The sequence below is a fragment of the Cinclus cinclus genome, chromosome 17, assembly GCF_963662255.1.
Source record: "Cinclus cinclus chromosome 17, bCinCin1.1, whole genome shotgun sequence".
NCBI classification, from domain to species: domain Eukaryota; kingdom Metazoa; phylum Chordata; class Aves; order Passeriformes; family Cinclidae; genus Cinclus; species Cinclus cinclus.
Window position 1 is genome coordinate 4,232,961 of NC_085062.1, and position 24,424 is coordinate 4,257,384.

The window sequence follows — 24,424 nt, forward strand, 5'->3', positions numbered from 1 at the left end:
GAACTTCCGCCCCTCGTTCGCTTCCGGCCCCGCCCGGGTGCGCCCCCAAACCCGGTCCGATGGCCCGCGGGGCCCCCCTGGCCGCTGCCGCCTCACGGCCTGGGCTTTGCCCGGCTCTCTTCGGCCCAGCTCGGCCCGACCTTCCCGGTGTCAGCGGGACGCAGGGGCGGTTGTTCTCTCTGCGCCGAGCCGGTGAGCGAGCCGGCGGAACGGCAGCGGAGGGGCGGGTTGGCGGCCGGACGGGGAGCGGAGACACGGGTGCGAGGAGGGGGCTGCGGCCGCGGCTTGGGCGGGGGAACCGGGAGGGACCGGGGGGGTTCCGGGGCCGCTCGGCCCGGCCCGGCCCGGCCCGGCCCGGCGCGGTGTCAGCCCCGGGACGAGGGTGAGCGCCCGGGGGCTGCGGAGAGGCTGCCGGCAGTGCCGGGGCCCGGCGGGGTGAGCGGCGTGGTGGGAGCCTGGGCCCGGGGGTGCGAACGGGGGATACGGGAGGGAGGGAGGGATGCGGCGGCTGTGAGAGGGGCTCGGGTGGGCTCTGTGGCTGCTTTGTTGGTGCCTTGGGCGACTCCTGGGAGCTGCAGCCCGGCTCGAGGACTGTGGGTGGCTCTCAGGGGTGGCACCTGCTCCGGTCACGGGTCGCTTTGTCCTTCCGTGCTGTCGCACATGGAGTTATCCCTCCCCCCCAGCTGCCTGTGCTGGTGACCGCCGCCGAGCTGCGGTGCTGCTTCTCCTCCCACTTACCGCTTTCCTTGCGGGTGCAGCGAGATGTAAATCGGGTCGAAAGGACTTGGAACTGCAGAGGGAAAGTCTAAACCCCCAAATGAGCTGCAGGGAATGTGCTTTTCCACGCAGGAGCTGCCCGAAGCCTCTGGATCGAGATCATGTGCATATGTAAATGAGCATCACACGCTTCCCTTGAAGAAGTGACCCCTCAGGTGAGTTCCTTGTTGCTATTTATAAAGCTCTGGTTGACCCTGGGTGGTTTATTTGGTGAATGGCAATAAATTGATGTCCCTTGTGCCCTTTGCCTCCTGTCCCTTGCCAGGAAGTTCTTATCTGTTACCCAGGAAAGAACGGAGGCCAGAGAGGGGAGGTGGAACACAGGGAGTGTCAAAAACACTGATTTTAAAATTTTTTCACTTAAAATCTCCCAGCCCGCAGCAGGCTGTGGGTCGTGCTGGAAGGATTCCCTGCCAGTGTTTTTGTGTCTCTGCTGCAGCCCTGTGACAGTCACTGAGATTGTTTTTGTTCCCACTTTTCCCTCTGCTGTTGGATACTCCCCTCTCCTACAGGGAGCTGTGAACTGCCCTTCTGTGGGTGTTTTTTTCCACTCTGCTCTGGTTTTCCAGGTGTTTGCTGAGAGCATCCTTTGCTCCCTGAGAGGTTCCAGCCATGTTCAGTGCCAGCCAATCCTCCAGGGCCCAGTTCCTGGACAAGGCCCGGCAGGCACGGGAAGAGCGGCGGGAGCTGAAGGAGAGGGAAAGAGCTGCAGTCCAGCTGCAGGCTCTGGTCAGGAGGTTTCTGTGTCGCTGCCGCCTGCAGAGGGAGATCAGGTCTGTGGGATTCATGGGATGGGTTGGTTTGGTTTGGTTTGGAAGGGATCTTAAAGCTTATCTCATTCCAAATCTCTGCTGTGGGCAGGGACATTTTCCACTAGCCCAGGTTGCTCCAGCCTGGCCTATGGACACTTCCAAGGATGAGGCAGTCATATCTTCTCCCACCCTCACTGGGAAGAATTTCTTCCCAATATCTCACCTAACCCTGTCATGTGTCAGTTTTGAGTCCATTCCCCTTTTTCCTGTCATTCCAGACCTTTGCAGAAAGTCTCTCTCCAACTTCTTTATGGGCCCCTTTAGGGAAAGAATTCCTCGCCCTGTGATTGCTTTTTAACTCCTAGTTTTTCCCTCTTTGGTAGGAGAGAGGTGGAGGATTTCTTTGGGACAAATGAATGTGGCTCAAATAAAAGAAGTGCCCTGTCTGTGTTCAGGATTGCCAGGAAGCTGCTATTTGTGTTCAGTCCCAAGGAGGACAAGGAGGTGAGGACACTGCCCTGACATCCTGCTGTGCATTTGGGGACAGGTTAAATATGTTGAATTCCTTCACCAGTGATCTTGGAGGTTTTTGCAATATGTTTTGCCTCCAGCAATGTTCTCTCTGTCTCCTGGCCCTTCCTGAAGGGATCTGCCTGTAGGATTGAAACAGGAGAAGCCTTGAATTTTTCAGCGGTGGTTCTGTCTGTATTCGAGGCATCCTTTAAAGAATGTTTTTCCTGGTGAACGTGCCAGCTGTAGGAGCTGAGCAGTGCTTGGGAATTTTGGCACAGCCCAGTCCCCCAGGCAGGTAGACTGGGACAGCTCCCAGAGATCTGTGCTGACACATGGAAGGCTGTTTGTACCCCAGCAGCTTTTCTCATCGTGCCCTGAACTTCTGGGTTCAGAGTGAAGCCCTGAAATGATGATGCCGGGAAGCTGTGAGGGCTGACTGGAAGGAAACCAGTTGGAAAATGGAAAGCTGTGTTCCAACGGCAGCAGCAGTGAGGGATTTTTTTATCTCTGTCCTGTGGAAATCTGAGCTCAAGTGCAGTTTTCTGTATACAAAGAAAGCCCTGTGTTCCCAAGGAGGGAATTCTGCACAGTAGCAGCTCCCAGGGAAGGAGCCATCAGGATTCCTGTAGGGAACGTGCTGGGAACATTTGCTGATTTGAGACAGAGAGGTCTTCCTCCCTCTGCTGAGCTGTTCCTTGTGCTCTTCCAGAAAAGTCCTTCCTGTAGTTAGAATTAATCCCACCTTTGGATTTTCCCAGAGGTTTGAAAAGCTGTGCCGTTGTATCCTGAACAGCATGGACGTGGAGAACGAGCCCAAGGTCAGCAGGGGGGTTTGATTTGGGGTAGGGAGGGCTTGGTGGTTGTTTTGAACTCTCTGTGTGGGGATTTCTTTTGGTAATATTTAATTTTTAGCTTTCAGAAGCCCTTGAGCACTGTGGAGATTGCACAGGGAAAGTCTGGACAAGTCCTTTAGTGTTCCTGGGATGTTTTTACTCTGTGCAGCCATGGGATTTGAAGGACACTTGGTTTCTGGGGTGGGTGATGTGCTTTGACCAGGGAATTTGTGGAGAGGAGAATGTTAGTCCCACTGCTGGGTTCAGCTCCCAAACTCTGCCCAGCAGTAGCACAAACCTGATCCCTCTGTGCATCCCCCCTTGCTCAGGTGTGGTATGTGTCACTGGCACTCTCCAAGGACCTCACACTCCTCTGGATCAAACAGATCAAAGACATCCTGTGGTTTTGCTGTGAATTCCTCAAGCAGCTCAAGGTAAGGACTGTTCTTGTGTTTTTTCTCCCTGCATTTGGCAGGTAGCACAAAGCTCAGTGGATTTGTTAACTCTGCTGTTTGTTATCCCAGCCTGACATCCTGCAAGACTCTAAACTGGTGAACTTGCACCTCACAATGCTGGTCACCTTTACAGACACTTCCACCTGGAAAATCCTCCGGGGAAAAGGTTGGTGCATCCAAGTCTTTAAGCCACTGATTTGGGACTCGGTGTTAAAATCTACTGAATGCTCTGGCACAAGTTCCAGAGAATGTGGCTGCCCCTAGATCCCTGGAAGTGTGCAAGGCCAGGTTGGAGAGGGTTTAAAGCAACCTGGGATAGTGGGAGGTGTCCCTGCCTTTGGCAGGGGTGGAATGGGATGATCCTTAACATTCTTCCCAACCCACACCATTCTAGGATTCTGTTTCTGCACCTTGGTTGCCACAAAGATTCATTCTCCTCCTGTGTTTACACAAAAGAAGGATTCCCTTAGGATTAGACTGTTCCCCTTGGGATTAGGCTGTTTCCCTTAGGACACTAACAGTTGTTACAGCATTTTTATAATACTCCAAAAAAACCCCACACAAGAAGTGCTCAGAGGATAAGGGAATGTGCTCTTAGCTCTTAGGTTTTGTAGGAAATAGATGTAGGAAAGGCAGACAAGTAGTGGGAGGAAATGCGACTCTTAGGGCCTAAACAATGCGGTGTGGAATGCTGCCAGAATGATGGGTTTGTGTACAAGGACAAGGACTTTGTCCCAGGAGGGTTTGGGCAGTGACAAGCCTTCATGTGGGGGTGGGTCAGATTGGGGCTGTGGTGCTGTTGGATTGACATCAGTGCTTTAACCCAAAGGTGAGACCCTGAGACCTGCCATGAACCACATCTGTGCCAACATCATGGGCCACCTCAACCAGAAGGGCTTCTACTCCGTGCTGCAGGTCAGTCTGAGCTGCCACAGTCCCAGCTTTACCCAAACCAGCCCCAGCCCTGCCTGTGCCCCTCTCCTGAAGAGCTCTTTGGGTCTGTGCTGGGGTCTCGGGGAGGAGCTGCTGCTGATTTGTGCATGATTATATTTTTATCAAGCAAAGTGAAAAATCTCACAAGTTTCTCAAGTAAAGCAGGGCGTCCCCACCTGAGACCAAATCCACCCATGTCCTCTGTCCTAAACCTAAATCCTGCTTAATCACCTCATCATGAGATGGGCAGGGACAAGTCCCACATAATTTTGCAAAACTTTGCAGCTGCCATATTGTATTGGTTGGGTTTGTTTGCTGCTCTGCTGGTGAAAGGAACTGATGTAATGAATCTTTTAAATAAGAATTACGTTACCAAACTCTGAGCGTTGCCTGTTAATTTTTAAAGCCTGTGAGCACAGGTTCTAGGGAAGTAAGTCCTGCAGAGCATTTGATTTCATTGCAGTATCTCTCTCCTACCATTATTAACCTGAAGCCTTTCTAGTTCTGCCAAATAACTTGTCAGAACTGGATTTTAGGCTGCTCTGATGTTCTTTTTCTCTGCATTAAATAACCTTGATGTCTTTCAGGAGTAGTAGTATTTTTTTTCCTGAGTACTACGAGGTTTTTATATTTTGGTTTCTTTTTCTCATTCCAGATTTTGCTAACTAATGGCTTGGCAAGATCCAGACCTTCCCTTTCCAAAGGGTCCTTAACTGCCATCTTCTCCCTTGCCTTGCGGTGAGTCAGCTGGAGCTGCTTTGGGGGATTTGCAACCAAACTTGTCTTTTTTAGTGTTTGGTTTTTGGTTTTTTTTAATACTTCTAATTCTTTTAGTAATTTTGTGTCATTGAGAATATCACCCCAAGGAAAGAAGTTGCTTTAGCCAAATGGCTCACTTTGCTGTCATCTTTTTTCAGATTAGAGTGGCTTTAAGTCAGGAATTAGAGTGAGTTTTAACTTGAGGGTGCTCTTCAGTTCAGGGTGAGCTTGCTCTGAGAAGTGTGCGTGAATGATTTTTTTCCCTGGGATGCTTCAAAGCCAGGTTGGAAAGGGTTTGGAGCAACCTGGGATAGTGGAAGGTGTCCCTGCCTATGGCAGGGGCGTGGGATGGGATGAGCTTTAAGTTCCCTTCCAACCCAATCCATTCCCTGTGTCTGTGGTTCTTGCTGAGGGAATTCCCAGGATCCAGTTCTGGATGGCTCAGTTAGAGCATGTGCTGCTTTCCCAGGTTGGGTTGAGCTCTGAAGTGTCTCTCTCTCTCTTTCTCTGTAGCCCTGTGGTTGCTGCACAGTTCTCAGACAACCTGCTGAGGTCCTTCCTGATCCATGTCATGTCTGTGCCTGCTATAATGACTCACCTTGCTACTCTCACCCCTGAGGTAGGTGGGTGATCTCAAAGGACTGATTATCACACCAGGCCTCTTGTTATTCCATTTTATCCACTCTTGGAGCAGAGCTTTGGCTTTTCTCTCTTTGCCAATTCCAATTCTCTGTGGTGAAAGCCTTACAGATACTCTGCAATGCTAATGCAGAAGTTATTAACACCAGTGGGATGATGGGCTGAACTGCCCCAAAGTACCTACATAAATAAATAATAAAAGGCATATATGAACCACAGCTTGAATTTTTCATTGCTCTTCCTTTTCCATAACCACAGACAGAGCCAAAGCCAAAATTCACCCTTTTGGGTGGCAGAGGCTCTGTGGGGGTGACCAGTGAGCTGCCCACTAATCCAATTCATTCTGCTTGGTGCAGACTGGCAGGTTTTGTGCCAAATGGGCAAATCCTGTGTTCTTGCAGACAGATCATTGCAAAGGTCTGGCTCCAACTCCAGCATGACCCGTTCACCTGCCAGGACTTTTATTTTCCAGCCCAGTTCTGTGTCAAACACTCTGAGGGGCAACAGCCTCGACTGGCTGCTTTATTTGGGAAGAAAAACCAGTGCCAAGTGCTGCTGGCAGATCAGGTGTGGGAATGTGCTGCTTCCCAGCCTCACTGGCACTTCCATGCTGTCTTCCAGCGCCTGGCAGTGATGGGATCCCACGATCTTTTCCGGAAGTTCATCCTGTTCCTGAGCCGGGAATCCCAGTGCCGGGATGTCTGCGTGTGCCTGGAGGGCAGTCACACTCTCTGCTTGCTGGGTGAGCACCTCCAACACTTCCATTGGCTTTGAAAAAGAGTCTTGAATCAGATCTTCTTTTTTGCCATAGGGCAGACCTGCCTCCAACTTATCATTTCTCATTGTTATTTTGATAGTGTTCTCTAAATAATAACTGAGGTGTATTTTGAGATGTTAAAAACAAGGTTTAAAACCTTTGCAAAGAGAGGAAGGGCCAGAGATTTGCCCTTGTATGCGTGTCATGCATCATCTCTACCAGTTTTTCTCTTGGACTCTGAGCATGTCTTGGAGTGTAACAGACTTGGATCTCCCCTGAATGGCCCTAAATGATGCTGCATATTTAAATTCACATTTCTGCAAAAGTAACAAGATTACCAGCTGGGGCTCTGGGATAACTGTGGATTGTAGCTTCTGGTAGTTTGTAGAAGGTGGCCAAAGGGAGATGTCACCTCAGGGGTTGATATGTGCTGGAAATGGCTTCCTGCAGGGTGGCCTCAGATCATTACTGACACAAATCCTCTCCTGGCATTGGGAAAGGATTCACTTCACCTGTAACCCCTGTCCCACAGCATCTGTTCCTCCTTAAGCCTTGCTATGCTGGTCCTTCCTCCAGGCAATCTGGTGTTCCTGGGCTCCCTGAATGATCAAGTGCTGGAGGAGGAGACAGCTCATTTTGTGGGGGTGCTCATCCACATGCTCTCCTACTGCCAGAAGTACGTGTCCCAGAAGAAATCCAACCTCACCCACTGGCACCCTGTGCTGGGCTGGTTCTCACAGACTGTGGATTATGGGTGAGTGGGAAGGACCTCACAGGGAGAGATGATGAAGCCTCTTCTTTATTTTTTAAGTTTTTTTAATATGTTGCAAAGTGTTTTATGTTTTGAGATGTACAGTGAGAATAATTTCTCAGATATTTCAGGTTCTAGCTGCACAATAAACTGTAGCATTCCTGCACAGACTGTTCCGTGGGTGGGTGCATATTCCAGTTTGGATTATGAGCTAAATGGATCAGTATGGCTGCCTGGTGTTTTATTCCAAGCTGCTTTCTGACCTGTCCCCCTGCTCTGTCTTCCAGGCTGAATGAGTCCATGCCCCTGCTGACCAAGCAGCTGCAGCACCTCTGGGGAGTCCACATGATCCGGATCCTCTTCAGTGATGTGCTCAGCAAGAAACTGCTGGAAAATCAGGAGATAGCTCAGCTGCCAGCACAGCCAATCTCCCCTCAAAACAGCCTTCCTATGAAAAGTCAGTTCTGGAGGGATTTGGGTTTTTTTTGTTTTTTTGTCTCTGTGTTTATGTGGATCTCTCTCCCAAACTTGCAGGGCTTTGACTTTTCCACTTAAGCCAAAAGCTTTGAATAATTACTTGCAGCAGCTGCTGCTGCTTACATGGGGACATGAGCCCTCCTGTTTGAAATTCCTCCTTGGAATGCTTTTGTGACCTGGGGCAAGTCTCTTTCTTTGGTGCTGAGAAAATATTTGCTTATTTTAGCAGTTTCTTTTCACCATTTTCTCAAGTAACTGAAGTGCTTTTGGCAAAACTTGAGACTTCCAAGGGAAGATGAGAGCTCAACTTCCTATGTGGAAAGCAAGGTGAAGCTGGATCCTGCACCTGTGATGTGTGGTCCTGCAGAAAAGGATTTGGGATAAGATAACTGTAAATCTGATATTTTCTAGTTGTTGCCCATTACACTGGATCGTGTGGTCATTATTTGCTGCAATCAGGACCACAGATCATGAGTGGTTTGGGTTTGAAGGTTTTTACAGCTCAATCTGTTTCCACCTTGTCCTGTAGAGCATGTATGGAACTGTGGAATGGTTTGAATTGGAAGGGATTTGGGGCCATGGGCAGGGACACTTCCACTATCTCAGGGTGCTCCAAGCCCCATCCAACCTGACCTTGGACACTTCTAGGAGTGGAGCAGCCACAGCTCCTCTGGGCAACCTGTGCCAGGACCACCCTCACAGGGGAGGATTCCTTCCCCAAATCTCATCTAACCCTGCCCTCTGGCACTCCTGCTGTGTTTCTGCCCCCAGATCTGTTCAAGAGAGCTTTCCAGAAGTCGGCCTCAGTCCGGAACATCCTGAAGCCAGTGGGAGGGAAGCGTGTGGACTCTGCTGAGGTGCAGAAGGTTTGCAGCATCTGTGTCCTGTACCAAACCACCCTGACCACCCTGACCCAGATCCGCCTGCAGATCCTCACAGGTCAGGGCACCTCCCTGCTGCTCAAATCCTTTCCAGTGGAGAGAAAAAAAGAGATTTTTCTTATTTCTCTTGATTTGTTGGGAGTATTATCACTGCAAACATGTTATTGACTGGCTGGGGAAGGCTTGTTCCATCCTGAATCATCTGTGGGATCAGTAACATTCAGCATCCCTTGATCAAGCAGGAACTCTCAAGAATACAAATTAAAGCAAGTTTTCCTCTCATGAAACCTCGCTTACTCCTTCTCAACCTTCAGCCTGAGTCAGGGCTTTTGGAGAGCCTGGCAATATTAATCTTTCTGTGGTGGGAACATTGAATGCTTTCATACATCTTGAGGACAAATTGCCTATCTTGGGAAGGGGTGGAGGAGGATCAGCACTGTTTTGGTCTGGTGGGTAGAGCAGGGAGTGAGTCCAGATCTCTGGGTGCTTTGTGGTGACCATGGGTGCTGCCTTGTTGTCTTCTCATTCCTAAGGTGGATGTGGGATCACAGGAATTCATTGTTTTCTAAAGTTGCAAAATAATTAGGGGGGAGAAGTTCAAGATGTGTAAGCAGTGCCTCATTAAAAACTTTTATTTGGTGCTTTCCTGATGATTGTTCATCTCCTGTTAATGCAGACAGGCCTGGGAACCAAATGGGATGCACATGTTCCTCTTCTGCTTTGCAAAAGGCTCTTTCAGCTTCAAGTCTCACTCCTCTGAGCTTTCACAAGCAGTAGAATGAGCTTTACTGAGTGCACTTTGTATTTTCATAGGTCTCACTTACCTGGATGATCTGCTGCCTAAATTATGGGCTTTCATCTGTGAGCTGGGACCACAGGGAGGGTTAAAACTCTTTTTGGAGTGTTTGAACAACGACACAGAGGAATCCAAGAGGCTGCTGGCCATGTTGATGCTCTTCTGTGACTGCTCCCGTCACCTCATCACGTAGGTAGAGCATGGATGGGGTCCCTGGTTTTCCTCCCTTGACATGGAGCTGTTGTGTTCCTTCAGATTCAAGAGAAACATTTAAGGTTTTATGTCTTTTCATGAAGATAAGTAGGCAGGGTAAAGCAGCAAGCATTTGGAATTGAGTGCTGAGAAATAAAGGGTGCTGCTTCCAGCTGATAAAACTGGGGGGGGGGGGGAAGAAACAGCACAAAAGATGGGAAAGGGGGTAGAAAATTGCCCTTGCTGGTCACTAGAGACAATTCTCTCCTCTTGAATGAAATAAAAATTTTCTTGGGAGTAGAAAAGGTCTTTTTAAGCCTGAAACACTGACTTGGCTTGTATCTCAGCCTCTCACTCCATCTTCTGTTAGTATCTGCTATCAATCAAAATCCATAAATAAGGTTTGGTTGTTTATGACTTTAGATCCTCATGGGTGTCAGTTGTCATAGAAATAAGAGCTGCTGCTAAAGGATAACGTGCCTTTATGAAAATTTCAACAGGGAATTAAATTTACACTTGTGCATTTGCATTTGTTTGCTCTGACAGGATTTTGGATGACATCGAGGTCTACGAAGAGCAGATTTCATTCAAACTGGAAGAGCTGGTGACCATCTCCTCTTTCCTGAATTCTTTTGTGTTTAAGATGATCTGGGATGGAATTGTAGGTGAGTGCTTTTAGTAGCCTGAGGTGATGTTACTGTTAGAACCACAAACGGCATTAATTTTGGAATTTGAAGCTTCTGCTAATTATTCCTTGGCACAAAAAGCACTTCAGTGTGGGAATATGTCCCAGTCTTTTGATGTCCAGATGCCACAATCATGCTTTGTGCCAAATCCAGAGCACTTCCCTATTTCCAGTAAGGATTTGTGTAACAGACATGATGGGCATGTTGGTTTTTTGGCAGAGATGAGGCTGAGCAAGGCTGGGCCATGTGTTGGACAAGAGCAGGGCAGTGCTGTGACCAGGCAGAGCAGCTTGCTTGGGTCTCTGTAGAATCTGCTGTGAATCTCTCTGCTGGTATAATTTGGGTACTGCTCAACTCTGTGGTAATTAGCTGAGATAGTCCAGTTCTGATGTGAAATGAGATGGCTTTGATTAGCTCTGTTTAAAGAAGAGGCCATCTCTCTCCCCAGAGGCACAAAATCCTTCCCTGCAGAGGCCGTGCGGGTCAGCAGAACACCCCAGTGCTGTTACTGTGGGGAGGATAATCAAGGTGTGGCTCCTACTGGTGCCGAGGGTGCTTGAACTTAGCTACCTTGTTCCTTTTGTGCAGAGAATGCCCGAGGGGAGACCCTGGAGCTGTTCCATTCTGTCCATGGCTGGCTCATGGTGCTGTACGAGCGGGATTGTCGCCGGCGCTTCGCTCCCGAGGATCACTGGCTGCGCAAGTGAGTGGCCCAGGGCAGGGGTCCTGGGCAGCTCCAGGCTTGTCCCACTGCCCCCACATCCTCTGGGGAGCCTGGTTTGAGATTCCTTATTGACATTCTGCCTGTGGGATCAAGGTGGGGACTGCTGCCTGTGTTTGTAGTTAAGGACACCCCTCGTGTTGTGCTTTTCTCTGTGGTGGGAGGTTTAGGTGTTACTTTGGAAACTGACTCAGCACCCAAGAGCTTGGGTGTCCCTGGCCCTTTTTACCTTCATAGTGTGTACACTGAGCACTTCAATCATCTTTGGAATCACTACCAGTCCCCTCTCTCCCACACTTGGGTATTTCTCAGAGATCTCTGAATCTCTGCCTCTCTTTGTCAAGGGACCTCAAACCCAGCGTGCTCTTCCAGGAGCTGGACAAGGACAAGAAACGAGCCCAGTTGCTCCTGCAGTACATCCCACATGTCATTCCCCACAAGAACGTGAGTGGGGTGGGGGCAGAGGGTGGAGGTTGGGAATCAGTGGCCTGAAGTGGCCATTGGGGTGGGAGGGACACATGTCTGGAACATTTTGTGACATGGAGCTTCTTTTGAAAGTCTTCTCCTTCATCCTCACCTTCCCCAATAGATTTCCTCTAAATGTCTTGATTTCTGTCACTGAGAGAGGACTGATCTGTGTCCTCACCCCTTCCTAGTGCGTTTCTTTCAAATGTCTTGATCTCTGTGTTGAGACAGAACTGATCTGTGTGTGCAGCTGCCTGGAGTGAGTGGATGACAGTAGCACCTCTGGGAATAGCTGAGATCAGGACAACCAGCAGCAGTTCTGTGTGTCAGAAGATGAGGATCCCTGTGGACTGAGCCTTCCATTTGTTCTGTTTTTGCAGAGGGTGCTGCTTTTCCGGAACATGGTCACGAAGGAGAAGGAGAAGCTGGGGCTGGTGGAGACGAGCTCAGCGTCCCCTCACGTCACCCACATCACCATCCGCCGCTCCCGCATGCTCGAGGTGAGGACCACGAGCCAGCCCACAGGGCAGCACCCTAAAACAGGTCAGGGGAGTGTGGTTTACCTTCTCTGTGGGTGCTGAGCGACACACTCCCAGAACTGATGTTCCAGGAGAATGCTGAACCCTCGTTCAGCTCAGGCTGCTGAAAACCTGGAATTTTGACTTGGAAAATGCTGGGGTTTTTTTTGAGCTCAAGACTCAATGACAAATGTAGATTTCTGTGGTGGGCCTGTGTCCTGTCTCTGCTGCATCTCTGGGTGGGTGTTTCATGTGTTTCTCTCTCTGGATTTTCTGCTCTGTGTAGGATGGATACGAGCAGCTCCGGCAGCTTTCCCAGAACGCCATGAAGGGAGTGATCAGGGTGAAGTTTGTGAATGACCTGGGGGTTGATGAGGCTGGTATTGATCAAGATGGAGTCTTCAAAGAGTTCCTGGAAGAGATCATTAAAAAGGTGTTTGACCCTGCACTAAACCTGTTCAAGGTAGGACACACGTACCATTTGAAGTGACCTGGTGCAGGCAGAGCCATTCTGGCTCACTGGGCTCTCATCTTTTATCTCTTTGTGCAGACCACTAGTGGTGATGAGAGGCTGTATCCATCCCCAACATCCTACATCCATGAGAACTACCTGCAGCTCTTTGAGTTTGTGGGGAAAATGCTTGGGAAGGCTGTGTATGAGGTGAGCCAGAAGCACCAGGTTGGGATCTTGTCAGTGATGGTGCCTTTGGGGACATCTGTCCTGCTTGGGAGGGTGTTACTGAAGAGTGGAGTTTGGAAAAATGGCTTGGTTAAAGATCCTCATAGTGGAACAAGCTGGAGTTTCTTCAGGCATTTATTAAAAATAATCTTGGAGGTAAGACCTGGGTCATGCCTTGATTGTTCCTCATGGTGCTGGGACAGCAGCCTGGTTTTTTTGGTGTTGCACCTTACAAACATCCATTTGTGGATACCTGAATGGGACATGAGGCAAAAAGGAGGATGAAATGACAGAATGATTTGGGTTGAAAGGGAGCTTTCCAATCCTTCCCACAAGCAGGGACACCTTCTTCTATCTCAGGTTGCTCCAAGCCCCGTCCAGCCTGGCTTTGGAAACTTCCAGGGATCCAGGTGCACCCACAGCTTCTCTGGGCACCCTCTGCCAGGGCCTCACTTCCCTCACAGGGAAGGATTTTTCCATGTATCTCACTAAATTTCCTCTCTTTCAGTTCAAACCATGTAAGGCAGTTTTTTTGAAGAACACATGGAGTTCCTCAGGTGCCTTTTTGCACCTGCCTTACTAATTAATGGATTTTAAGAGGATATGGGGTTTGTAGCTGATTTTGGTGCCTTGCAAAGTGCTCCTTTCACTTGTACCACATCACAAAATCTGCTTTGCAGGCAACCAAAGATGCCACAACCACAAGTGTGTGGCAGGACCTTACCTGTGCATTCTTCTTGTCCACAGGGAATAGTTGTGGATGTACCATTTGCTTCCTTCTTTTTGAGTCAGCTCCTTGGGCACCACCACAGTGTCTTCTACAGCTCCGTGGATGAGCTGCCCTCCTTGGACTCAGAGTTCTATAAAAATCTCACTTCAATTAAGGTTGGGGCAGTAATTTTCCTGTCATTCACCTCCCTGGTTGCTGCCTGGTGTTGGAAACTGGGAGTAACTGATGGTTCTGCTGCTGAACCCTGACCTTTTATCCCTTTTTTTTTTTCCATCTCCCTGTTGTTCTCCAGCGTTATGATGGTGATATCAGTGACCTGGGCTTGACGCTGTCCTATGATGAAGATGTGATGGGTCAGGTAGGATTTTATTCACTGATTTGTTGGACCTTACCTCTGCTTTGTGCTCTCCATGTTACCATGGAAGGCTGGCTCAGCTGCTCTGAATTCAGCCATGGGATTCAGTATTTACCTGTGGGCAGAGAATAACTTTTTCCACAAAAAAAGGTTCCCCTCTGACCCTTAGTTTTTCTTCTGCCAGGGTTAAAAGTGTTTAATGCTTCCCCTGCATAACTGGTGTCCTGCTTTTAAAAGAAGAACCTGTGAATAGGGAGAAATTCCTTTTCTTCCCACATAGATGTTTCTGTCAGGGACACTCCCAAGTGTGTCAGGAGGTCTCTTGGCCTAGAGAGTGAAAAGTTTTTTTGGGAGTGACTTAGGAGGACTTGGAGGTACTTGGTTGCACTTGAGCCCTGTGAAGTCATGTGTGCAGAGCTGGAAAATCTGGAGAGGTAAGATAATAAATGCCTTTTGCTGGCAGTGTTGTTCTGCAGGTCATGTGCAACACAGGCTGCTGCCTCAGGATCACTGAGGTTTCAGTTTGGAGGGTTCTTCCATGTGAAAAATTGAGGTAGGAGCAGGATATGGAGCCTAGCAATGAGATACTGAAGGCCATGGTTCACTGAGGTTGAAAATAAGCCAGGCACTCCTGTTTCCCCAGTGCTTGGGTTGTGTTGAAGGTGCCAGGTGGGGTCACCCTGACTGAACTCTGTGTCCCTTATCCACAGCCATGTCACAGCTGAGCTCATTCCGTGTGCTGGGCTTCAGTCTGAGCTTGGAATTCACCTGGAGCTGAGGCACAGAGGCCTCTGTGAAGTGGGAGGATGTGCTGCTCAGCTTGGCAGGCAGCACCTGGAGGGTCCTGCACTGGACCTGAGCTGGAGGAGATCACCAGGCACTGGGAGATCCCTGCTGGCTCTCTGCCTTCCTGCCTGGAGTGCCCAGCTGGAGGCACAGAGCTCCAGAAGCTCCTGCGTGAGACCTGTGGCTCAGCCATCTTTGGGTTGTACTGTTAGACTGAGCTCTCTGAGCTTGCTCAGCCTCTGGATTCTGGAATTGTGACAGTCCCCCTGGGCTCTTGGAATTGATTTGTGTGTGGTTCAGCAGTGATGGATCAGACTGCAGAGGAGGCTTCCTTGGAGAAGGGCTGGCTCCACTGGTGGGAGAGCTGGAATTCCTACTGTTCAATTACTCTGTTAATAGTTAAGTGAAACTGGTTCAAGGCAGAAGCAGGATTATTACTTGAATTTTAAATCCCGCTGTTTTATTGTAAAAATAAATGTTTTATGCAGAGGTAACAGCTTAGCACGGCATTTCCTTCCATTGTGGTTCCAGGCAGTAATTAGCAATCCAATCATTTCTTCCCTCAGCTGGTTTGCCATGAACTTGTTCCTGGAGGGAAGACCATTCCAGTTACCAATGAAAATAAGTAAGTACAGCAATTAGATTTTTAAGGTCATCACTGCACAATACTTTATTCTGGCTCCTTGGGCTTGCATCTGGAATGAATTGAGATAGATTGGAGGAGAAGGAGCACATAAATATCTTAATAGAATTTGCTGGTTACAGTTCATCGGCAGAAATTGTATTAAATTTGATTTGCAAAATAAAAATTGACAATTTACTTCTTGAAACAGCACTTCTGAGGTCAAAGGCAGCCAGTCAGGGAGATTCTGCAGGATTTAATGATGGTGATGGATACAGACAGATGGATTCAAAGCAATTCAGGCACACAGTCGTGAACACAGAGGGCACAGATGCTCAAAGACACCTTGGAGCAGACAGATCTCCTCAGAATGATAACATGTGGCAGTTGTATAAAGCACCGTGTTCTGAGCAGACAGTGCTGAATTCAAATGTACTCGACAGTCGTTCTTTAGAGCCAGGAAATCAGAGGAGACACCGAGCCCCGGGGCTGTTTTCACAGATAACCGGCTTTTAGATCGTTATCAGAAATGTCAACTCTGGAGCCTGCAAACCAACCCCACCTTTTTGTTCCTTTTTTTCTTTCCCTATCCCCTTCAGTGCTCATAAAAGCAGAATGAAATATCTATTAAGCAAATGTGTATTTGAACTGGTGATGTGGGGGTTGTTATCTTTTTTTCTGACAAGTGGAAGCTGGATCCCACCTGGATCTGTGCTCTGCAGTCTGATGTTTTCAGGCTTTTTCCTTCTCTGGCTCTGACCAGAGAGTTTGCATTTGAAAGGATCTTCCTCTGGCTTGTCACAAGTCAGCTCAGGGAAAAAGCTGAAAGTCCTGGATGCTGCTCTAGTAATTTACAGCAGAAATTTGAAGCTTTTGCACCCAAATTGGGAGTTGGGAGGGAGCAGAAGTGTTGGGAATGGCAGCAATCTGGAAACAGCTCTGCTGGGGTGACCTTGCCAAAAAGCCCAGGCAGTGGAATTGTAGTGGGGTCTGTGTGGGAGCCGCTGAAGAAAAATCAGCAAGTTCAGGTGTTTTGCCTGGAGGTGAGAAGAAGAGCCTTCCTCTAACAAAAAGTTCACCTTTCCCACATCCTGCAGGAAGGTGGGAATCTGCTTCATCATTTTGGTGTGGTGTTTCTCCAGCCGTGGGGCAGCAGAGCCCAGTGAGCTGTTGGTCAGACCTAGAGGAGTCTGCCTAGAGGGCTGAGCTGTTTAAAAGGAGTCAGAGCTGTGTCCAGCCAAGGTTGATCAAGGAGTTATTAAACCCAATTACTCCCTGAGCTGGGCAGGAGCTCTGAGAAATGAGCAGAGTCCTAGAGGGGGAAAAAGGGCAAATTCTGGGCAGAGAAACATCAGCAGCAGCTTAAATAAAAAGCAGAGCCTGGAGGGGGAAGTGTAGCCCTGTCCAGGCTGCCCCAGTCCTTTTGGGGCTGGAGAAACACATCAGGGACAGTTCAGTGGTGGGTACCCATGGCCGCTCCATGTCCCCCGTGCCACTGCCTGTCCCACAGGATCAGCTACATCCACCTGATGGCACATTTCCGGATGCACACCCAGATCAAGAACCAGACTGCAGCTCTCATCAGCGGCTTCAGATCCATCATCAAGCCCGAGTGGATCCGGATGTTTTCCGCCCCGGAGCTGCAGCGCCTCATCTCTGGGGACAACGCCGAGATCGACCTCGAGGACCTGAAGTAAGTGAGGCTTAATTACTGGGGCTGCTGGGCCTCTCTCACCTGGCCTGGGAGCTGAGCCCTTCCTTTGCAGACCTCCTGGGAGGTGGCAGGACAATGACTTGTCCACAGCTTCTGCTGCTCCTGCTTGGAATGTGAGGGGCAGACAGGAGCAGAGCTTTGGAATGTGTTCTTTTGGGATGGGTCCTTTCTTCCATTGGTTCCTGGGAACAGAGTTCCTCTCTGCTTTTCCCATTTCTCTGATCAAGTGCCCAGGAAGTGCTGGGGGCTTGGTGTCAGCAGTGAACTCTGACCCATGGCAGGTGCTGGACAGGGCTTGGAGCAACCTGGGCTGCTGGAATTTGTCCGTGGCAGGGGGTGCAACAAGATGAGCTTTAAGGTCCCTTCCAACTCGGACCATCCCACCCAAGTGATCCTTCCAGCACTTGTGCCCCTCCTGGTGCTGTGCCAGGCCTGTCAGAGCCTTTCCCTCCCCAGGAAACACACGGTGTACTATGGGGGCTTCCATGGCAGTCACCGTGTCATCATCTGGCTCTGGGACATCCTGGCCAATGACTTCAGCCCTGAGGAGAGAGCCATGTTCCTCAAGGTGAGTGAGGAGCCATCCTTGCCCCACCGGGATCTGGGGTGGTGGGGCCAGGGCTTTTCTGCAGTGTTCTGGGTGCTCTCTGAAGGGGCACCAGAATTCCTGGCACCTGGAAGTGCCCAGCAGAGATTGTGGATTCTCTGGTGTCACCATGAATGGCCCTGCAGAGGTGGCACTCCCCAAAGGCTGTCAGACACACTGGGGGGTGTTCATTGCCAGTCCCACTGTGTCACTGTGTGGCTGTTCTGCCCTGTGCTGCTCCCATCATCACCATGTGGCACTTTCCAGTTTGTTACCAGCTGCTCCAGGCCTCCACTTCTGGGCTTTGCTTACCTCAAGCCTCCTTTCTCCATCCGCTGCGTGGAAGTGTCTGATGACCAGGTAGGCATGCTGCTCTCAGGGCTTGGGAATTCCCTGCCCAGCTTCCTCCCCTCCATCTGACCTGGAAACCTTTAATGTGGGAATGTGAGTTGTTAGGATTAAGATGTTAGGAAATTCTTCCCTGTGAGGCTGGTGAGGCCTTGGCACACAGTTCCCAGAGAAGTTGTGACTGCCCCTTGGTCCCTGGAAGGGTCCCAAGCCAGGCTGGATGGGACTTGGAGCAACCTGGGCTAGTGGAAGGTGTCCTGTCCATGGCAGGGGATGGAATGGGATGAGCTTTAAGATCCCTTCCAACCCAAACCTTTCTAGGATTCTATACCTGAAAACAGCCCTACCCCTGTAGGATGCTTATGGATGCACACACACACAGCAGCTCCAGACTCTTCCTGCCTGGATTCCCTGGGTTCCTCCTTGGGATCTCCCTGTGTCCCACCCATCTCCCTACACATCCTGCCCATATCAGGCATCAAGTTACAAGCAGAGCTCCTTGGAGAGGGGTGGGAAACTGAGCTTTAGGCTTTGGCTCTCCATGTTCCCAGTGCCAGGTTTTGTGTTGGCCGTGCGTGTGTGGCGGGAGTGCAGAGGGAGGTGACATCTCTGTGCCCTTGCAGGACACAGGGGACACCCTGGGCAGTGTTTTACGCGGATTTTTCACCATCCGCAAGAAGGAGCCGGGCGGGCGCCTCCCGACCTCCTCCACGTGTTTCAACCTCCTCAAGCTCCCTAACTACAGCAAGAAGAGCATCCTGCGGGAGAAGCTGCGCTACGCCATCAGCATGAACACCGGCTTCGAGCTGTCCTAGGCACGGCCTGGACTCGGGATGGGGATTGGAGCTGCTGCTGGAAGGGGGAGCCCTTCCCACATGGAGCCCGGAGCAGCCCCGGCTGCTCGCTGGAGGCCTGGAGAGGCAGCTGATAGTGGAGGTTCACAGGGATCCAGGGAAAAGCTGCTGAGCTCAGGGCTGGTTTTACTTAGGCACGGCTCCAGGCTGGAGGAGGGGATGGGCCTGACCCAAAGCCCTTCACTTGACATCCACGGAAATCATCCTTAAAAGCAAACCCCGGGGGGAGCACGGAAAGAACGTTCCATGTGCCACTCAGATTAGTGACAGTGAGACCCCCGACCCCCTCCCCCCCAGCAGGCTGGGCAGCTGCTGCCATGGGAGTGCTGCTTTTTCCTTTCCCGGGAGCTGGGATGGCTGGAAATGAGTCTGGGAAGCTGCACAAAAGCAGAGGGATGACAGAGCCCATGAAGAGATGTCAGCATTGGAAGTGCCTGGATGGGCACAACTCGCTCAGGACAGGGGGATTCCAGGTGTCCCTGCCCCTGCAGGGTCCTGGGTGCGTCTTGGAGAAGGAATCACGGGGAAGCAGCAGCTTAAACAGGAGCAGATGGACCCTGTGGCTCTCAGGAAAGTTTTGGAATTCTGGAGGTTAAGGGCTGGAGCAGCAGGAGTGGGCTCAGCCAGCTGTGCCTCTGCCAGGCTCCTGCCAAACCCAGGCCTTGGGACAGAAAGGGTCATGTCTCAATTTCTCAGGAGCAGGAAAGGTTTCATTTTCCTTGGTTTCCAGAGCACAGGAGCTGGCACACACTTGGGCTCCCTAGCACGCTGCTCAGGTGGGGCAAATTCCTCTCTGGAACCAGGGGAATGTGTTGAATCCTCTGGAAACCTCAACTGGCAAAATCCCTCTGGGATGGAAGTTTCCCTTTGCTTGCAGGCCCTTTCTTAGGAGTTGTTTGGACCCATGGCAGGGTCTCTGTGTAAGAGCCACATTTGCTTTGTTGCCAGACTCTTCATTTCAGTCTCTGTCTCTTTCTGACCTTACTTCTGTCAGTTGGTGTTTGCCTGGAGCAGGCAGCTTTGGCAGGGGAGTGACTTGGGAAGGTGTGGATCCTTCCTGCCATTTCTGAGACACTCATAAAGTGTCTCTGCAGCTTCCCATCTTTGGTCTCTTGAGCTGCTGCAAGTCCTGCCCTGGTCCAGGCTAGAGAGAGGAGACACTGGGCTGTCCTAGCCCTGCTGGGATTTTGACACAGAGGAGAGTCATGGCATTGCCCTCTGGGTGACAGTGTTAAAAGCCAGTCACCTCTTCCCCTTCACCTCACTGATAAAACAAGCTCCTACACAGGCTGTTGGCTCCTGCCCAGGGTTTTCTTTCCCTCCTTCCCTCCCTGTGGCACTGGGGATCCTCATTCCCCTCCCTGCCATATCCCACCTCTCCTGCTGCCCCGCAGCAGGATTTCTGCATCCCATGGGATTCCTGTGCCCAGGTGTGCTCAGCAGAGCACAGATCTCCACACCCTGGGCTCTGCAAAAAAACCTTAACCACAATATTTCACATTTCCAAGGGGTCGGCAAACCCTCGGCACTGAGCAGCGAGATGGCCTTGGCTTCATCTTCCTCCTCCTGTCGTGCTTCAGATGGATTTCAGAGAAATAACCCTTTTTTTAGAACCAGTGCCTGGAAATGCATCTGGAAAGCAATGTCAGGATCCTTTTTCTCTGTCAAATCAGTGAGATTAAACAGGAGTGATGGGAAGTGTTGGTGCGGACAGGAATGTCTGCATCCAGAGGGTTCAGGACACTGGGCTGTGAGTCAGAGAAATTAAAGGTGATAGTAAATTTTTCTTTTCTAATACATAGAACATTTTGGTATTAACCAGTTGGTGACTACGTAGTTGGGAGTTTTAGGCACTGCCTTGGACGTCTCAGAATTTAAATATCACCCAAAATCTCCTTTTTCCTCCTAGGAAGTGCAGTGTGTATGTCTAGAGCACAATGAGCATTCATTGGAATGAGTTGTTGAACACCAAGATAAAATCCTTCCTCCCCTTTTCCCTTCATTCCTCAGGAGTACAATTGCTAGGAAAAAAAAAATCTTACTGCAGGCTTAGCTTGGTCCCTCCAAACCTGGAGATGTTGCACTACAGACACTGCTCCCATGCTGGAGCTGGTGTGGAAAATGTGATAAATGTCTGGGAAATTCCCAGTGGATGCAGGCAAGGATTCCTGTGTCCCAGGGAGGCTGTGTGAGTCCCTGCCTGCTCTGTGGATCCTGCCCAGTGATGGTTTTGCCACGGGAGATGCACTAGGATCTTTTCTGTCTAAGACCACTGGTGTGGTTGGTTCCATCTCTGTGTGTCTGACCTGCAGAGAAAATAAAGCTGGGATGATTTCAGGTGGTTGGGTGTCTCCTGGTCCTTTCCTGGGATGGGGAATGTGCTGGTGGGATGCTCCTGGCACAGCAGAGCAGGGCACTGGGACCCTGGAACCTCTCAAAGAGCACCTGCCTTTATTCCAAGGGTGAGGTACAGATTGCCCAGAGAAGCTGTGGCTGCCCCTGGATCCCTGGAAGTGTCCAAGCCAGGCTCGATGGGTCTTGGAGCAACCTGGGACAGGGGAAGGTGTCCCTGCCCATGGCAGGGGGTAGAATAGAATGAGCTTTGAAGTCCTCTCCAATTTACTCCAGTCTGGGATTCTGTGAGTCTGCCAGGCTGGGCATGGAGCCTTCTGCTCCCATGGGAATTCCTGTAGCCAGGCTCGTGCCTGGTGCCTCCTCTGTGCTCAGGTGCCCCTGAGGGCTGGGATCTGTGGAGTGCTCCAAATGGGAGGATATGAGGCCTGCTGAGCCCAAAGGGACCTGGCAGCATTGTTTGAAGCAGAATTTGCTCACGTTGGAATATGCTTGGAGAAGTTCTGCCTGGTCCTGCAGAGTGCTGTGACTTTTTGGTCTTTCCACAGGGTGTTGGTGTTCCTTGGATGCAGAGGCAGGTGCTGGGATCAGTAATGCTCAGTGCACATCTGGGAATGGTGACTGGAAACACTGGTGGAGAGGATCCCCCAGTGCAGGAGTAGGGGCAGCCCCAAGGAGCAGCTGCTGGAGCTGACATGGAGTTTGATAATTGTTACAATTTGATATAATAACAATATCATAATATTGTGTGTTTCTGTCTGTGCCTGATGCTGGAAGCTCCTTGGAGGAGTGAGAGCTGTGCCTGCTGCTCCAGCTTCCCTCTGACTCTGGATTTGGAGCCCTTCTTCCCCCCTGGCCATTCCCAGCCCTCCCTGGGTCTGCAGGGAGTGGGAACACGGTGAGAGCAAGGGAGAGGCTCCCAGTCAGTGTGCAAGTGCCATTGTTTTGACACAGAGGCATCTGGCACCGTCAGGAACAGCAAAAAGCAAGCCCAGAGCAGCTGCTGCCAAGGCAGAGCTGGCAGCAGCCAGGCCTGCACAGCCCCTGCTTCCCTGGCATCATCCAGGATCTGGGCACAGCATCGCTCAGGGCCACCGAGGTGAGAGGTGGCCGTGGCTATCCCAGACCTTGGGACCATGAAACTGGGCACTGTGGGATGAGGAGCTGGGAGGGATCCCTGGAGGATGGGAGAGATCCCTGGAGCCTGGTGTCCCTCCCTGCTGCAGGCACGGGGTGTTCAGGAACAAACAGCAGCTCCTGCTGCCCCTCTCCTGCTCCCACAGGCTGTCCCAACCCCCTGGCTCACACCCAGGCTGGTATTCCGTCTGTCTGGTCCCTCTGTTCTGCACCTGTGCCCCATGCTAGATTCCAGGTTAGGGTGGAGAGGAGGCTGTGCCATGCTCTGGTCTCCACGTCCCTGAGCAGAGTGAGGTCTGATGTCTCTGCAGCTCATTTTTGTGTTTGCTCACATTTACCAAGAGGTGCAGCATATCCTGCAGCAGGTGCTGGAGTGGTCACACCACGTGGCACTTGACACTGTCACCACCTGGGTAAGTGGCACTGAACTGGTGCTCACAATCTGGTTTCTTGGCTCTTTCTGAGGTCAAATTGCTCTACAGGAACACCCAGTGTTCCTGGGGTGGTTTGAGCCCTCCCTGTGTCACTCTGCCTCTCTGTGCCTGCCCTGCCAAGGCAGGGACAGGGCACTGGGGTGAGGTGGGCACTGGGGTGGGCACTTTGGGCCAGGCTGCAGCACAGGGGGAGCTGAGGGTTCTAGACAGCCCCTTCCTCCACAGACAGGCTCAATCTGCTCCTGTCAGACACAGGGCTGATGGTTCCTGCCCTGGGCTTCTCTGGAGTGGGGGAGATTTTTCCTTGCCCATTTCCAGGCTAAATGGGGGATTTCAGGAGCTTGTGAGACCACGGGACTTGCTCTATCTGTTCCTACAGCTCCAGTGGTGCTGTTGGCTCCCCCTTGCCAGGGCTGTGCACCCCAAAACTCGCCATGCTGGGGCTTCAGCACATCCTGTCAAGGTGGGGGCTCTCATCCTTCTCCTCCCTTCTGAGCCCTGGCCCAGGAAATGCTGCCTTGTGTAAGTTTACATCTGACTTGGCACAATGGATGTTTGTGTCATTGCTGGCAGAGCAGCAGCCACTCGGCTGCTCCCACATCGTGGTGGTAATCGAGGTGCTTGAGTTATAGCCCAACTTATTCCATTTTACAGCTCCTACAGCGTTAACAGATGTACGGGCGTCTGATCCAATCATGCAGCAAGAGATTTTGGGGCCAGTTCTTCTCATTTTGACAGTGTGGAAGCTGGGAGCAGCCATACATTTTACAAACAAGAATAAACGACCCTTAGCAACATATGGCTGTGCTGGCAGCTCCGGAGCAATCCCAGATCAGGCACCCTGTGAGGCAGGAATGTTGCTGGGCGCTGGAGCTGGGCAGCCTGGACAAAGCATCTGCCTTCCCCCGTGATATTAATGAGGTGCAGGCACTGGAATCCCTATGCTGTACAGCAGGGAGGGCTGGGAAGAGACAAAGAACTTGGAAAAACAGCTGCCAGCCCAGAGCAAGGGAGTTTTATTTGGATTTAAAGCCAAGTTTTTGTTTTGGTCACTCTACTGCTGCTGCCTGGTTTGACCTTGTGGGGTCAGGAGTAGGGACAGCTCAGCTGTCCCATGCCTGTGCTCCAGCCTGGTGGGGAGGGTGTACCAGAGCCTGAGGAATCACAGGATCCCAGAATCATCCAGATTGGAAAAGCCTTCCAAGACCATGGAGTCAACCATGGATTCCTACCTTGTCACCAGCCCAGAGCATTGAGTACCATGTCCAGTCTTTCCTTGGACACCTCCAGGGATGGTGACTCCAAACCTCCCTGGGCAGCCTCCTAATTTCTGACCACTCTTTCAGTGAGGAAATTCCTCCTGACGTCCAACCTGAGCCTCCCCCTGGCCCAGCCTAAGGCAGTTCCCTCTCCTCCTGTCCCTGTTCTTTGGGAGCAGAGCCCAAACCCCCCTAGCTGTCCCCTCCTGTCAGGGAGTTGTGCAGACCCACATGGTCCTTCCTGAGCCTCCTTTTCTCCAGGCTGAGCCCCCCCAGCTCAAGAGCCCATGGCTGTCCTGTGACCTTGGGGACAACTCTCAGGGCAGAATGTCCTGACCCTAGCCCAGCCCTGCTGAGCTGCAGCCTTGTCCTAACTCCCTCCTAAAGTCAAGCCCTGCTTAGTGACACACAGGGGTCACCCCAGCACCTCTCTCTGCCTCAGCCCTCCAGAAACAACTGCTGTGGGTAGAGAGAGAGGGGGCAGCTGGGAGCACCCCAGTAAATTCAATCTCTCCATCATGTTAAGTGTAGTAGCTTGATTTATTTCTCCTTGCAATCGAAACAATGCCAGCTCTGGTCCCAAAACAGTAGTGAGATTTCTTCACACCAGCTGGAAAAAAAAGGAAATACTATAAATCCCTCCCCAAGCTGATTTATGGAGCA

At 51.0% G+C, this 24,424-nt stretch overlaps 1 protein-coding gene across 1 annotated transcript; it reads left to right on the forward strand.

The window, feature by feature from the left end:
• Positions 1-234: 234 nt before the first annotated feature.
• On the forward strand, positions 235-20,822 carry UBE3B (ubiquitin protein ligase E3B). The gene is made up of 28 exons (XM_062504362.1): positions 235-258; positions 850-932; positions 1,347-1,550; positions 1,913-2,033; positions 2,801-2,860; positions 3,205-3,309; positions 3,400-3,496; positions 4,160-4,245; positions 4,919-5,001; positions 5,536-5,641; positions 6,283-6,403; positions 6,995-7,172; positions 7,457-7,626; positions 8,418-8,585; positions 9,341-9,512; positions 10,062-10,180; positions 10,790-10,904; positions 11,267-11,366; positions 11,768-11,887; positions 12,192-12,368; positions 12,456-12,566; positions 13,332-13,469; positions 13,607-13,672; positions 15,022-15,080; positions 16,588-16,770; positions 17,248-17,359; positions 17,645-17,737; positions 18,349-20,822. Exons 3-28 carry the CDS (start codon positions 1,390-1,392, stop codon positions 18,538-18,540), a joined length of 3,213 nt encoding a protein of 1,070 aa, XP_062360346.1. The 5' UTR covers positions 235-258; positions 850-932; positions 1,347-1,389; the 3' UTR covers positions 18,541-20,822.
• Positions 20,823-24,424: the final 3,602 nt, after the last annotated feature.